General features: G+C 37.3%; 2 protein-coding genes across 2 annotated transcripts; both read left to right on the top strand.

The window, feature by feature from the left end:
* The first annotated feature begins 343 nt into the window (after positions 1-343).
* On the top strand, positions 344-8,579 carry lgmn (legumain). Its single transcript, XM_026339451.1, has 14 exons — positions 344-433; positions 765-931; positions 1,172-1,269; positions 2,930-3,011; positions 3,152-3,234; positions 3,345-3,420; positions 4,145-4,207; positions 4,369-4,435; positions 5,114-5,232; positions 6,053-6,142; positions 6,354-6,563; positions 6,740-6,910; positions 7,455-7,522; positions 8,072-8,579. The coding sequence occupies exons 2-14, from the start codon at positions 791-793 to the stop codon at positions 8,103-8,105; spliced, it is 1,302 nt and encodes a 433-aa protein (XP_026195236.1). The 5' UTR covers positions 344-433; positions 765-790; the 3' UTR covers positions 8,106-8,579.
* Positions 8,580-9,943: 1,364 nt separating this feature from the next.
* On the top strand, positions 9,944-16,457 carry chp1 (calcineurin-like EF-hand protein 1). The gene is made up of 7 exons (XM_026339488.1): positions 9,944-10,362; positions 11,053-11,125; positions 12,520-12,600; positions 13,212-13,339; positions 13,469-13,530; positions 14,308-14,430; positions 14,944-16,457. Exons 1-7 carry the CDS (start codon positions 10,296-10,298, stop codon positions 14,995-14,997), a joined length of 588 nt encoding a protein of 195 aa, XP_026195273.1. The 5' UTR covers positions 9,944-10,295; the 3' UTR covers positions 14,998-16,457.
* Positions 16,458-16,676: the final 219 nt, after the last annotated feature.

The raw sequence follows: 16,676 nt of genomic DNA, 5'->3' as shown, positions 1-16,676 counted from the left end.
CTATAACTGACACTATACACTTTGTGAGGTGCTTGTACTTTTCTGGATCATGTCCACTATATTTCCTTTAACTCCAATACAATTCAGATGGAAATATACTGTCACTTGAATACAACTACTTCTGCTCTGCACTGTATGCGCTTAATGTTTATGCTTACAGAAGAGGCTGCTTTCTCAGAAACCATAATTCAAGTGTAGTTAATCTAGATTTCACTGCTGGTTCAACGAACAGGTTTCTGCTTGTTGTTGTTTCTTAAACCACATGACTGCTCCTCGGGAAGCCCCGCCCCTGCTGCCTCCTGATTGGCCGCTGCCGGAGAACTCCTAACAACGGTGATCCCGACGTCACGTATAAAAACGTCCCAGTGGCTCCTGGCGCCGCTGTTCATGTAGTCACTTCACCGCTGTCTCCTCTGAAGAAGGCAAAGAAGAGGTAAACGGACGTATATATATGTATATATGTATATATGTATATATGTATATATAGATGTGTGTGCGCATATGTTTTTATTCAGCTGTGACTGATATTGAGTTGTTTTTATATATTTGTTACATCCTCTGGTGGTAAAAACTCGGTTGTTATGTTAGCTTGTGCGCTACCAGCTAACTTAGCCAGGAGCTGACATGGATACGGTTCATCGTCATGTGACATCCAGGCAGTGTTGTTGTTGTTGTTGCTGTTGTTGTTGTTGTTTTTCCTTAAACAGCAACTTTTAAACCCTAAACTGTGAATTGATCGACCCCTCTCCCTGTCATCCCTCCAGGACTCCCCACATAGGGCGACCAAAGCATGAATCCATCAGTCCTCTTGGCCCTGTTCGGCCTGAGTCTCGGCCTGGTGGCTGCATTTCCATCGCAGGAACCAGACGGTGGGAAACACTGGGTGGTTATTGTAGCTGGATCCAATGGCTGGTACAACTACAGACACCAGGTAAATTAAACAGAGAAACTGGGTGAAACTCCTGCTTCAATGTCACCTTATCAAGTGAAAACTGTACCTGTGCTGTTTTCTCTTACAAAACAACTTGGTTTCTGATAACAGCTGCTTCACCCTCTGATAAGCCACTTCCCCTTCATAATGCATTCCCAGTGTTTTTCCAGGCTCCTAAAGAGCTAATAGACTAATAGTGATAATGTGATGCTGACTTCTGCTTATTACTCTCCCTTTCAGGCTGATGTCTGCCATGCCTACCAGATCGTCCACAAGAACGGCATCCCAGATGAGCAGATTATTGTCATGATGTATGATGACTTGGCTCAGAACACAGAGTGAGTTGACATTTTTGTAACTGTGAGGCTGATCTTCATGATACAGTTACTTCTTCTTTCCCCTAAAAAAAAAAAGAAAACGCACACTAACGTTATATAAGTTCTCTCTGTTTGTTCCCCCTTTGCACATTAGTAGTCTGTGCAAAAAAGTCTATTATATTGAACACTATTTCTACATATTAGACATGTAAATAATATACCAAATCTTCACTTTTATAATGCAAAGTTCAAAATGTAATTACAGGGTAGTAAACACTAACATTAGGGCTGCAACAAACACTTTTAATTACTGATTAATCTGAAAACTCTTCTTTTCATTGTTTGACGAAATGTCAATAATGTTTTTTGTCCGATAAAAAGTCCAAAGGTGTTCAGTTTAATATCATATTACACGATGATAAGCAGCAGTATCTGCCATTTGAAAATCACGAACCTATGAATGTGTAGAATTCTTTGGTCTAAGTAAAATCATTATTTATGTGCTATGTTACCATTTTATCTTTCTAAAATGCTTTGAATGAGTGTATTTTAAAGTGCTGCATGGAACAAAAGTTGATGAATAAGTACATTTTTTTTACATTATCATGCAATTAAAAATATCCATTGAAATAATTTCACTTATCATATTTAAGATAATGGCTGCTCATCTACAAGTACAGCTGAACGTCAGTGTTTTACTCTATTTATAGTAATTTTAAATCACTTTTTCAAGCAATGAATGAGTGAATGAGCTGTTCAAACCTAATTTTTGTGAACCAAGGAAGTAATTTCAGTGCTCCTTTGGGACTTTGACTTGGAGTTGTATTACTGAATGGTGACAGGAAAGAAGAGCAGTACTGAAAGCAGATCCATCAGTTTCAAACAGGATTAGGATCAGTTACATGCAGTGGTAGTAGTTCAGCCCAGTTAATAAATGTATATAAATGTATTCACTTACAAGCATTTATCTTTTATTCTATTATATAGAACTGTATGAACTTAAGTTTAGTTTTAATGGTAAAAAACTGTTGTTGTAATGTATGAAAAATTTACTGAATGCGTCAATCAAGGCTCAAGTCAAATTCAGCGCTAGTAAGTACGTTATATTTTTTGGTTCAACCAGTTCCCAAAGCTCAAAATGTCTTTAAATATAAAAACAAAACACACAGTATTTAAGCCTTTGTAGGCTCGTGTGTGGATAAAAGTTGCAGACCTTATTCAGGCTGCACGCTAGTTTACCTGACTTTTAGCAAAGTCTTCACCTTCCACCTTGACCTGACGTTGGTTGTGTTTAGATCAGCGTTGTGCAAGATTCATTGTTTTATGCCTGTGTCATCCCCTTGAATGACTGACATCATGATCTATTGGATCTGTGGCTAATAAATAACTTGTATTATATCACTGCAAATAAAAGTGTAGTTTTGTCATAAAGGCAGCACATATGAACTGGTGTTGATAACAGAAGCTTTGTCTAGTTTTAACTGGAAATGTTTTTCATCGGTTTCCTGATAAACTGGGTGTTGTGCAGTTTTGTGTTCACTGAGGGACATTTGTGTGGAGTTTTCACTAGCTTCCTGTCACCTGATGTGAAGGGAATCATATCGGTTACCCTGTCATGCCTGTGTGTTTTGTCAGCCTTTTTCACTTCCTTCTGTAAATCTGAATGATTTTTTTTTTTCAGTAATCCCACCCCTGGGATATTGATCAACAGGCCAAATGGCACAGATGTGTACAAGGGGGTCCCTAAAGACTACACTGGGGATGTGAGTTTTTCAGCACAAATATTTATGCAAGAGTGCAAACCAGAGCTGTTGAGTCAGTGTTTGGTTGGATATTCAGGAACATAATTTAGGGGCATTGACGTTAACACTAGACTTTATGATGACTGGCCGTTTTTCTGCAGGATGTGACCCCACAAAACTTCCTGGCAGTGTTGAAGGGTGACTCCTCGAAAATCAAAGGTGGCTCAGGAAAAGTTTTGAAAAGGCAAGTGATAAAATAAAACCTAGTGAAGCGGCTGTGAATCTGACACCAGACACTAGAACAGTGATATCTTGTTCTTCAGCATTTTCCTAACCTTGTCATTTCCCTGGCAGCGGGCCCAAAGATCATGTGTTTGTGTACTTCACTGACCATGGGGCACCTGGTATTCTGGCCTTTCCTAATGATGATGTAAGTACTTTTTTACTTCCTGCTCTCACGATTATTCACTCATCACTTACCGCAATACACGTATTGAGCTGTAAACCATAAAGGGGAACCAGAAATTAATACTCTTACATTACTCAACATATTATGACAGATCAGCAATGTTCTAGTTTAAGTCTTTAGAAATATAATTTTTGATCAAAAAAAACATTCACAACTAATATTATTCACATAGAAGACAAAACAATTTATTTAAAAAAGTGTGAGCTGAATCCAAGTATGTTTAAATATGTTACAGATGGCTGCCCTTAAAACTACGTAATATACACATTCAACTGAGGAGAGCAAAAGGAAAATAATTTAAATGTATACATCGTATGGAGCAGTAACACTCATCAGCTGGTTTTATAACCATTCATTAGGTCATATTCAGGCATCTTTTTAAAATAGTGTAAAGTTTCACAAATTTTTAACCTCATTTTAGAGACTGAGCCTCACTACAGACACACACTGTGCAAATGTGGTCCTAATTTGAATATTATGAACATGGAAACATGATCCCTGTTCAACATTTGTTTTTCAGCATTTTCAGTTAAGCAGTTAAGTAGAGACTGTAAAATTATGGGTTTTTCATATTCACAGCAACTATTATAATCACTGCTGTTTGTGTTTAGTATGTTTTTATTAAAACTGTAAAATTAAAAGTAATTTATGTTCCCTTTCTCTCTCTCTCTCTCTCTGTCTGTAGCTCCATGTCGAAGACCTTCAAAATGCTATTAAATACATGCACGATAATAAGAAATACAAAAAGGTATGCATCAGCCTACTAATATTTTTTATGAATACATAAATGTTGGTTAATGATGACATTTAGTCAGGTGATGATGATGTAACTGTGGTCAAAGTTCAGATCATTAAACTTGTTTTTGTTTCCTGCCACAAAAAGCTAATTTTCCAACATTTTATTGACAGATGGTGTTTTACATTGAGGCATGTGAGTCCGGGTCGATGATGACCGACCTGCCTAATAACATTAACGGTAAGTTGAACTTTACGTTGTTGCAAAGAAGTAAAACAAAAAAGATAACGAACCAGCAAAATCAATAAAAAGTATCAATCCATGAAGTACTCAAACAGCAACGTGAACTTGATGTTTCTCTGTGATGGTGTGACTTTACCATCATTTGGAATAAAAAGGATTACTGAGGAGCCAAGGGTTCAATAGTCAAAGCTCATGCGCTTTCTTCAACAAGGTTAAGAGCTTGTTTAACACTTGTTTTACATCCTTTGTCATGTCTAGACCAGACTGAGGTTGGTACTGTGGTTTATGGACTTCAGTACTTCAGTCTCAGCTCTCGTCTTTTGAGTTGGCAAACACTGAGGTCAGCGTTATGGTTTGTGGTAATTTGTGAGTCATGTCAGTCATGACTCACTTATGTCATGTGCTTGGCCTCATGTGATGCACAGAATGGGAGTTGAACATGGAATGGATCAGCATTCTTGTTTTACTGTGTTGTACATCCCATTTATACACACACTAAATGACTACATGACATATCTTGTGTCGATGTACAATGAAAAGTTAAATTGTCTTTATAACTTATTATATTTTAACTAATCTCTTAGTGAATTTAGTCTCAGAACAAGTGTTTCTGCTGACGAGACATTTGAGTCATTCATATTTGCTTACAGAAAAACTCTATTTCTGTCGTTTCAGTGTATGCCACCACTGCAGCCAATGCTGAAGAGTCCTCTTACGCCTGCTATTATGATGAGAAGAGGGACACATATCTGGGTGACTGGTACAGTGTTCACTGGATGGAGGACTCGGATGTGGTGGGTGATGTTTCTCCTGTTGTGTTTTCAGTCCTTTTGAGACGGCAGCACCATATTTTTGAGGAGTACCTATTCTTAACATATACAGGTAGTTTTACCCTATGTGCACTGAAGAGAAATGAACCAGACTAAATGCAAACTGCAAAGACATTTCTCGAGCTTGTTCCCCTTAATGTGGTCGAAGGACGGAAATCAAGCAGCCTGCATTAAATAGCAATTCTAAGCATTATTTTACATTTTACCTCTTCTGTGGGGCATCAAAGGAGGAGAGAGAGACTCTTAATGAGTGAAATGATGAGTGATAGATTTGTTGTTGCGAGGACTTGAACATGAAACCTAAGTTGTACTTTTTACTAAACTCACATATTAGTGAGTTAAGAGGTTTCAGTGATACACTCATAATGTTTTACGGGAAGAGAAGAAGAACATTTTGACATGTTTAGACATTTTTACAGTGTTGACTGAAACTAGACTGAGACTAAATGTAGTAACTCAAAGGTTTTTTATGTCGTTTCAAACACCTGGTATCAGATAGACAGGAAAAGGAAGTGGCGAACATTTCCAACGGCAATGCTGGTTTCTTAGTTTGTTTTTAACTAGCAGAATAAGACCTGAGAGGGTGGCATAAGCGTGTAGTAGCACCTGTAGGCCTTCAAATAAATATACTTAAACAGAAACTTAAACTACTTCAGCAGAAAAAGTTAAAAGAGTACTTGTGATTCATAAAAAACTGCTGTTGCTTTGTCTTATTATGGAAATATTAGATTGTTATGTTTTTCAACATCTATGTGATTTTTCTTGTCTGACATTGTGCTTCCAGGAGGACCTGACAAAAGAAACTTTGCTGAAGCAGTTCAAGATTGTAAAGACCCTCACAAACACCAGCCATGTCCAGCAGTTTGGAAACAAGGTGAGAGAAAAGAATAATCATTACTGAGAAGAGAAAATTAATCACAATATTTTAGTTTTCTACTTTTGACTCTTGCTGATGACTGTCTTTTCTATCAAAAAAAGATTTGTATGGTGTCAATGACTCAATGGCTGAGCCCTGTAAAGTGAAACACATTTGTTTTCTGACCCTATTACATATCTTTTGTTTGTTTTTTTTTCTTTTTGTACAGACATTGGCGCACATGAAAGTGATACAGTTTCAGGGTAATCACAAAGCAGACAGTCCACCCACTTCTCCAGTTACTCTGCCGCCAATTACAAATCTGGATCTGACGCCAAGTCCTGATGTTCCTCTGGCCATTCTCAAGAGGAAGCTGATGGCCTCCAATGACATCAGAGTTGCAAGGGGGCTGCTGCTGGAGATCAGCACCCACCTCAAGGTAAAGGGCAAGAAATTCCTCCACCTCAGGTGTTTTGGCTGTCGGCAGGATGTTAAATAGTGTTCGATCATGGCATATGAATCAGATTTAATTCTACAAAGTGAACCTTTGCTTTGACTGTTCCCATGTTAACTATTTCTAACAGTAATCATTTGTTTGTTTGTGTGTGTGCTCAGGTCAGGGAGAAGCTGGCTGAGACTATGCGCAAAGTGGTCGAGAAGGTGACCGGCAATAAGCTCACAACAGAGCAGGTTCTCAATGACAGAGCCAATCTGTCCCAGCATCAGTGCTACAAGGCTGCAGTCAACCACTACAAACACAACTGCTTCAACTGGCACAAACCTGAGGTAGAGCTGCACAGATCAGTTCTCACTGGCCATTTAAACTGAACCAGGTTACACCCTCCAAATTTAGAAAGTGTTGATGGTTACTTTAATGGTTCATTAGTCACAGCTTGACTGAATTCATCTGTAGGTTAGGGTTGAAACTTACTCGTCTAGCTTTGCTTCAAAAGGGGGAAGCACCACATCTTTCATATACTAATGGGAAACTTAAATGCACTGGATACATTAGATAAGATACTGCATGTCCAGTAAATAGTGGAGGTGGGAATAGTAACCAGAAATGAAAGTTCTTTAAAATTCTGTGGTGTTTATCGTCACATTTCATCAAATGAGAAAGCATTGACTGTATTACTTAGCCACAGTATTACCACAGGTACTTTCGTGCAGCTGTTTGGGTTTATTCAGAAAATATCCCTTCTCTCTGGAAATGTTTGACATCTTCAGTGCTACAAATTCAGCAGGGGAAAATAAAGTTTGGTCATTAATAAAGAAGTGATCATATGTGATAAAACAGAAACTGGTCACATGATGTTGTTTTGTGTTTCAGTATGAATATGCTCTGAGGCATCTGTACGCTCTGGTGAACCTGTGTGAGAGAAGATACCCCGCCGACAGGTACGGTCTACTTCCCATTTAATAAAGCACACATGCTGCTTCCAGAAATCCTGACTAGTGATTATTAATTCACAGCTGAAAATAGTGCGCAACAAAAACAAGATGCTCTTTTTCTGAGAAATTATTGCTAAAAGCTACAGTGGCGCCTTTTTCAAAAGAGATCTGACTTTACTTCTTTGGGATTGATGGATCTTGAGGCTGACTGGAGAAGCAAAGTCAAAAAGTATCATGAGCATCCTACTGTGTTTAAGTATCATTAGGTTTTAACTACTACAGCAGTTAGAAATGGACTCATATACAATATACATAGTTGTACAACAAAATACAGACGTACAGTATCCAACACAAATAAATGTCTTACGCATTCACTAAGCTAAGAGTTCGTAACAATATTATTACTGTGGGGATACTGTGAGGTTTTCAGATGGCGGTTGTACCAAAAAAAAACATTTTCAGATTTAATCTTGGGCTCTAGAAACTTTTCTTTTTACTGTTGATAGATTGTCATTTGGTGCTGAAGTAATTTGGCTTTGTTGTTTCTTTCTGCAGCATCCTGATGGCCATGGACTCTGTGTGTCATTAGACCAAGTGACCGGGTTTCAAACCTGACTCAGATGAGTCTGTTTCTTCCGTGTGGGAAACCCTGAGGGGACAGCTTCTCTTTGCACTGCTTAGGAATCACTCTGCTGTCAAGTTGACATTAGTGTTTTATCGAAACACTACACCACTTTTTTTTTTTAATCTGTGATGTTTGATTTTTTTACTGAGAATGTTTAAACTTGTTTTATGATGTGCTGCACTATCGTGTGAATTGTTTTTGAATGATGTTTTACTGCCTCTGATTTTTAGGACATACAGTAGGATCGAATAATAACATGGGATTATGTAAATTAGTTTTGCTCTCAGCTTTATCTGTGATACAAAAAGCCTGGCATGAATGTTTGATTAACATGTAAAGGGCATACCACTAAACAATGACTGTTTGTTGAACCTCAACAGACTTCGTTGTAACACAAAGATCTCGAAATAAAATCTGACAACAAAACTACTGATGGACTACTGACTACTGACTCATTCACTTTCTGTATTTTTTATTCTTATATTGCTTATTAGCCTATTTTCATGTGATCAAAACCTGCCTGTTGAACAGTTGGACCAACATGTTTCCCTTTTGACCTAAATGAGCTTTATGAGCTTTATGGGAGATTTTAGCCTCCATGTTAGCTTGTTCTAACACACCTGACAGGTATAAGTGAGATTTTTATCCGTGAGTAGGAGTTTTAAATATAATTAGTGTCTGAACCAATTTTTGAAACTTGACTATGCTTTGAGACTTCTAACATTTAAATATAATATTGATTTCGAATGAAAACAGCATTATTATGATGATGATATTATTAACAAGTATTATACACAAAGGACACAGCTCCAAATGACAAGTCACAAGACTGCATTATTAAACCATGTAAGTTTATATGATATCTATAAATTGCCAAAATGTGTTTTTGTCTTTTGTTTTCATGTAGTAGTGAAATGTATTTTCTCATGTACCATTTACAGTAGGTATGCTTGTCTACCTAAAGTTATTTCCAGCTGTACTTAGATTCCCAGATTCGCACAATACACACGAGGTACTTGCACCATCTTAAGAATTAGATGCTTCGCATAACATAATGTAATTGCGACATCTAGTGACCACATAATAACTTTCTATGTCAAAATTATAAAGTTATATGAATTTTCAATATCATTGTCCTCTGATGTTGTTCTGTGGTCTTTTCTTGTAAATGCAAATACATTTTGTTAACTTTTATTTAGCTTCATTATTGAATATTAGGAGAAGTTATTTGAAGTTTGACTTTTTGGTATTTAGTTTTTGTTATAAGTTTAATCATTAAATGTAATAGTAATAGTGCAGGTCTAATGTTTTCCTGAAGAACCACAACAGAGGAGCACATAAGAATTATAGTATAGAGTAGGAAAAATAATATAATAAATATAATTTATATTCTTAACTTAACTATCTGTTTTTACATACACAGACAGACATATTTGGACCTTTGCACAATGTTTTGCGTTATATTTCTGTTCACTGTCTTTGCGATTCTGTAATGATGTCATAGCACAGACAATTTTAGAACACTGTTCGTATTCTAACAGCTAACGGAGTGTTATGGTGAAAAATGTGCCTCTAACATGATGTCCCCCTCTCGGCCGGTAGCGTTTCCTTAGCATGACTGAAAAAATGTAAAAACTTGTAAATAGATGTCGGCTCATTTTCATGGGCTATAAATGGTTTTATATAGCCAGCTGTGTCACTACTAAGATATTTTTATTTAAATATTATTGTGTACGGGGCATTATTTTCGAATTTTAGGCAGGCAGGAACTCTGCTACCTAAACGGCGGGGTTATGGTCAAAGAGGGAGGCGGCCTCGTTTCGTGCCCCCCTGACCACCCACTTCAAAAACAGGAAGAAACCCGGACCAAAAGCCGCCTTAGTACCTTGAAAACCCGGAGGAAAGCTTTAGCACCATCAGGAGTCTTCACCGAGCTGCATCCCAAGGAGGACAGAACAGGGGCTGAACTGTAGCTGTGACCGTTGATCGTCTGTCCTGCTGCTTCCACAGAGAAACGAGCATTAGCCCGCTGCGTTAGCTTCTTTTTGCTAATTCTATCATCGGGAGGGATCGAGACTGTGTCTCAGCTGTTGAGGTTGCGCAATACTGCTGGGAATTCAGTTCGTGATTTATAACCCCCGGCAATATTTCACCATGGGATCCAGAGCCTCCACGTTACTCCGAGAAGAAGAAATCGAAGAAATTAAGAAGGAGACTGGCTGTAAGATGAACTCCGGATCAGACTCTTAAACATTAGCTAGCTGCTTGTTGAACTTAAACATTAGCTAACTAACATGCGTGTTTCATTGCAGTTTAACAGTCACTCAAAGTGGAACATTTCCTAAGTAAACTTTCCAAATAAGACAAAAGGAAGTTGCGTTAATAGCTGTTTAACAGATAACATTTCCGTCACGGCTCTTTAACTGGGTGATGTTGGTGGAAAGTAGCTTCAGACATGTACTTCACTACTGTACCAAATACCAGGTTATTTTCATAATAATATTTTAGATTTTTTAGAAAATGTTGTACTTTTTATTCCACTCTACTTACGTAACAGCCATAGTTACTTGTTGACTTTTAAACTCACAGATTCGAGCATCAGAGTGTTTAAGTTTCTTCTCTCTTATCTCAGTAATCATCCGACCCTGTGGTGCTTATACAGTTACTACACTTTTGATTATTCATGTACATTTTACTATTAATACTTGTGCATTAAGTATAAATTTGAATTCCATACTTTGAGTACTTCTATCACCAATGATTATAATGGCATACATACTAATCTGGAGATGACACATAATCTGGAAGTGCAATCAAGTTTATTATTTAGGTGACAAGTTATTTTATATCCAAGGCACAGGATATCTGATATCCTCTGATCATCTTTATCTCTTTGGTATCCTCCCCGCAGTCTCCCACAGCCAAATAACTCGCTTGTACAGCCGCTTCACCAGCCTTGATAAAGGTGAAAATGGCACCCTCAGGTAAGCAACTATAACAAAACTATTTCTGTGAAAATAAATTGATTGGTCAATTAGTTTAATCCCTTTACAAGCCATCAGCTGGATGTGTTGCATTGAGGTGGTAATTAGGTAATCAGGCCAGTTAAATGACAAGTGACTGAACTTTTGAAAAGCTTTGATACTGTAGACATCGAACCAAAGCTATAGTGGAAGAGCTGATTATTTTAAAATGATGAATAGTAGAGGCAAAGAATGTTTCATTCAGACGAGAGCGTCCAGCGTGTGTTCAATCGAAGTTTATTCAAAAAAGATAAAAGGTTTGCATGTCCAAATCCTTTAAAGGTTGTTGTATTTATTTCAAGCTTACATATCAGTATGCAATAAAAGTAATGAAAAGGAAAATAGACTTTCTCACTCACTGTGGATTTCTGAGCTTTTATATTGGTTTTATCATGGAGAAAAGTTATTTTCAGATGTAGAAATTTGTCACATACTTTGGTAGGAGCACTCTGTAACAGAATTACAAAGGCTAAAAATAAAGAAAATATACCAGGCATGCCAATGGATCACACTCTGAAGGTTTTCGTAATCGATTTGGCAAAGGGTGTCAAACATTTCTTTAAAACTGTTATTCATGAATGTGGTATTAACATTAAAAACTCAGTAGGTCAGTGACATTAGATGGAAGTGGTCACAAGACACTGGTCATCTGAGCCAAGAACTGACTGCAGCAGCCTGTTGCAATTTCCCATTGGGATTAATAAAGTTCTCAAATTTGCAAGTGGCTTTCATAATGACTTAAGAAAATTGAATCACAGTCAGATTTTTAGTGCTGAAATGCAGTGTGACTATGGTTTGTGATAAATTTGTAGCTCCTTACTTAGTCCTTCCTTACTGAACAGCAGAACAATCAGTAAAACTGCAAAAGCTTTAGTTTGGCCCTTCAATTCAGCAATTGAAGTAATTTGAAAATGAATCAGTCAAGAGTATGAGTAAAGAATGAGTTGTACAACACTGTAGAAACATCTTGGTACAGTGTTGTAGAACTCATTCTTTTGGAAGTTTTTGTGTTTACACATAACAAGTTCTTGGCTCTGGTTGTTCTTGCTGCAGTGCTTTCAGTCACAGCGCTCAGTCGCGTGCAGCCGCATGTAAGTTCAAGGTGACTTTTTTTTATCGTGCATCAGTTGTCACAACAGTGGGATTATTACATGGATATCAACTTCCATTCTTACTGGTAGACAAGGAAAATTCTTCACATTCCAGAATAAAATCCAGTGTATTTTTGCAGCCGCATCTTTTTTCAAAAATCTACTTGTCATCCTTTTATTTATTATACGTTTAATTTTTGTTTTAAATTTTTCTGTGGTAAATTATTGTAATTTTAAAATTCAGATTTTTCTTCATGTTTGCAGCCGAGAAGATTTCCAGAGGATCCCTGAGTTGGCCATCAATCCGCTGGGAGACAGAATCATCAATGCCTTCTTTCCTGAGGGGTAAGTTGTCTCTGTTATTGGCCTGCAGTTGCTAAAGATCTTGTTTTTTTGTAGGAGTGTGTATTATAGGTTTGAGTCACCGCCATCACCACAGAGCCGAACCAGGCCATCACGCTTCTCAGTTGTGGCTCTATGGCTGCAGACCTAAAATGCACGGTATTTTCTGGCAGATCTGTGTAGAATTTTTTTTTTTATTCACCACAGCATCTGTATATATATATTTCTCAGTTGTTAGGCTCGTTTTATCAGCCTGGAAGTTGGAAAACAGATGTTTTCAGATGTATCATTAAAATCCCAAAAAGTCCGATGTGTAGGCGTCTTAATTTTACCCATGGCTTCTAATGGTTTCAGATGTGTTCTTGTTTGTGTAGTTTTGCCGTGCTTGCTCCAGAACCATTTGAGAAAAGAGGTGGAGTGTATGCAACTCTGTAAAATGAAGTTGGATTATGACTAGTTAGAGTTTTGGCTGTGTCACCCACACGGCTCATATTTGTTTAGAGTATAAAGGTAACCTGATCCAGCACTAAAAAATGAAGAGTTGTTTATTTTGTCTGTTTACCAGAGAGTTGTAGTAAATCACTTTTCCTCCTCTGTTTGTGTTTTGTTTCTAGAGAGGACCAGGTAAACTTCAGGGGCTTTATGCGGACTCTGGCTCACTTCAGACCCATTGAGGACAATGAAAAGAACAAGAACCCCACTGCCAGCGAGCCTCTCAACAGCAGGACAAACAAGCTGCTCTGTAAGTGCAGAGCTCTGTCACACAGTCATGTCCGGGTGGAGCCGGTGACCAGTGTCCTAAACATTTATAAGATTTTGTAATGTGGACTTACAGTATCTTTTATGACTTACATATTTTTAATTTTTCCAGTTGCTTTCCGTCTGTATGACCTGGACAGAGATGACAAAATCTCTCGGGATGAGTTGCTGCAGGTGAGTAGATGGGTTTTGTCATGTACAGTAAATAAGACACTGAGTCACAGTAAGGCTTGTGGAAACAACGAATAAATCAATCAGCCAGATGGTAAATAATTCACCAGGTTTTCTTCTTTGAAATTTTATCATTTTCCCCTGAAAATTTGCTGTTTATTCTGGGTTTAACAAAGGGACAAATTAAATTGTGCAATATTCCTTTCAAGTACTTTACAGGGGGAGGTAGGTTTATGTCGATGAGAAGACTTTGCCCTTATGCTGATAATAACGTGATATCTCACTTTAACTACAGGTTGATTATTCCCAGACAGTCTAATATCCTGTATTTTGGCTTCCTCTGTGTTATTTGTTGTCCCTTCATGAAGCCATCTTGGTTTCAGTGACATTGTGTGACCTGTAATTGTTATAAGCTCGTGGTTTAATGACTCAGACTCGTGTTTTGCGCAAAACATTTGTGTTGCATGTTTCATGTGATGCAGGAACCTGTAAGACTCTAAACATGATAAAGCAATGTTTGTGTGTCTATTTGTCAGTAAAAATATGTTTGCTGCTATTTTTAATGCTAATTCCCACAGTGAAGTGTGGATGTTGTTAACTTGCCATTTAACCAAAATAACTACAAATTATCTTGTTGAGCCCTAAATGCTCATAGCATAACAGTGGGTTTCACCATATTGTTTTGGTGAAACACAATGACTGCTATTTAATCTTTACCAGCAGCAATTTTTCCACAGGTATTTATTAACTGTGAAGGGACTTTTTGTTTATTCTTTCCAGGTCTTACGGATGATGGTTGGTGTGAACATTTCAGATGAACAACTTGGCAGCATTGCTGACAGGACAATCCAGGAGGCTGACACAAATGGAGATAGCTCCATTTCCTTCAATGAATTTATAAAGGCAAGTTCTGTGTAATGATTTATGCTACAGTTTATGTTGAATTATTCCAACTGAGCTCCTGACAACATAAGAAAATGTATTTAAAGAGTGCTTTTAATGAAAAGCTGTACATTTTTAGCATTGGGTGGACCAGTGGGACATAAACTAGAGACCAGGAATGGCCACAGAAAAGAAAATATTCCAAGGGCACATTTTACACAGTACAGGATGGCGTTACATATGCACAGAGTAGAACTTTGTTTAGTTAGTATGAGAGCACGAGATATAAAGAATGAATTCATCTCAGTTAATCCAAAACTAGTTTTTATGATAAATGAACCACTGCTTACAAGTTAGTGTTTGAAGTTCATCTGAATATCTGAACAGTTTCAATATTCACGTATTGTTTTTGTAAGTTCACTCACAATGTTCACTCAGAATATTTTTTTTGTGAGCAACAACATGATCTTGTCATATCGTAGGACAAAATTAGAAAACTTGGTATCTAACCTTGTTGTGTTTTGATTGTCTCAGGTCTTGGAAAAGGTTGACGTGGAACAGAAAATGAGCATCCGGTTCCTGCACTAAGTTTCTTTCTTTAATTTTGAGCTTCAACGTGTCAGTTGATGTCAGGAAACAACCTCATCCAGCTTGTCTGCAGGCTGTTGTTGCCCACACTACGAGTATACACTGTCATATCAAGCATAGGGTAGATAATGTTATAGATCTTGAGTTGCACTGCCTTTGCACTGCTCCGTTAACAAAGGGAAAAATTATGTGCCTTGGTTGTATCATGCATTGTCACTGTGTATTTTTCCCATAAATAGAATATTATTTATTAGAACAAATTCAGAGGGAGACAGTTAGGAGCACTACTGTTCCACTTTTCACATGAACATTAATTTTATAGTGCGACACAGTAAAACCTTTTTGCTTGTGCAGTGAGTTTTATTAACGCTGTTCCATGGATATTTAGCACATGCTCTGTTTATATAAATATGCAATGGTTCAAAACAAAACTTGTAAGATATGCGATTCCACTTCACAACAGTGTTTCAAATGTAATAACATGAATTTGTGACTCCTTTTCATTTCACATGTGGAACAGCAAGTCAGACCCACCAGCACTAAGTTTAATCTTTGAAGCAAAGTAGGACCTGGTCCACAGGTTTGTGTTTTACTCGCTGAAGTGCCATGACTTTGGTTCTCGTTGTAAATTATTATCTAAACAGTAAACAAGAACCAATGGTCATGTTTGTATGCATGGGATTATTATTTTTTCCCTCATGTGGTCTACCGTCACTACTCCTAATAGATTGTAATTAACTGTTTCAGTTGTTGGACTTAAACCAAAGCGTGTTTGACTTTACTTCAAAGCCAGTGACCTTCTGAGGGTCTGTCGGAGCCACAGATTCAGTGTGGTTACCATGTGATATTGCTTATTCTGCTCTCACTTATAACCAAAACTGTAGTGGTAAGAATGAAGATTTCACATAAATTCCTGCAATCACAACTTGACTGAGAAACATTAGAAACGATGGTATCACTACGATTAAGCTGTTTGCAAACTGATTTTCCTCCTGATTGAGAATTCATAAAGTTGTAGCTGCAGTATCAGTGTTAGGCCCTTTGGTGCAAATTGGGTTGTGGACCAGTTTGTTTGTAGATATTATAACAGGAGGAGATGCTCTCTGTGGCTGAGGCTAAATGTTTTTGCTCTTTATGCAAAGCTCAACGTTTATCTTGTACTTTCTTTTGCCATTGACTAGATGCTAAAGAAAATATATTAACATATACTGTATTTCCCCACATGCCAGTTTAACTGAACTGGAGTATAAAAGTCTGACCCTTTAGTCTTTAATGTGAATTCATTTAAACAAAATGAAAACACCCTCCAGCAGCTGAATGCATGAAATACAAATCTACCACTTCAATAATCATTATGTGATTGTCAATCAGATATGACATGTTATGTAAAATGTGATGTTGGTCAAAATTATACATGAATTTGATTTAAATAAAATAAGTGCCATGCTTGCTTTATGTAATTCATTGTGTGCTATTTGACTATTTTGTATATGGATTTATTAAAGGTTGTATTAAAGCTTAATATTTTGGGTGTAGGTCAAAGTTTTGGGACTTTGCTGTAAAAATGAGAAAATATTAATTTATGTTATTTATTTTGTCAGTCAATATTAGTACCACAGGACACCATTACTGCGTTTCTTTAGCTACTGTTTATTCATACATATTTTTTTAAGAATACA

This window comes from Anabas testudineus, chromosome 22, assembly GCF_900324465.2.
Source record: "Anabas testudineus chromosome 22, fAnaTes1.2, whole genome shotgun sequence".
NCBI classification, from domain to species: Eukaryota; Metazoa; Chordata; class Actinopteri; order Anabantiformes; family Anabantidae; genus Anabas; species Anabas testudineus.
This window is presented reverse-complemented; position numbering and strand designations above follow the sequence as displayed.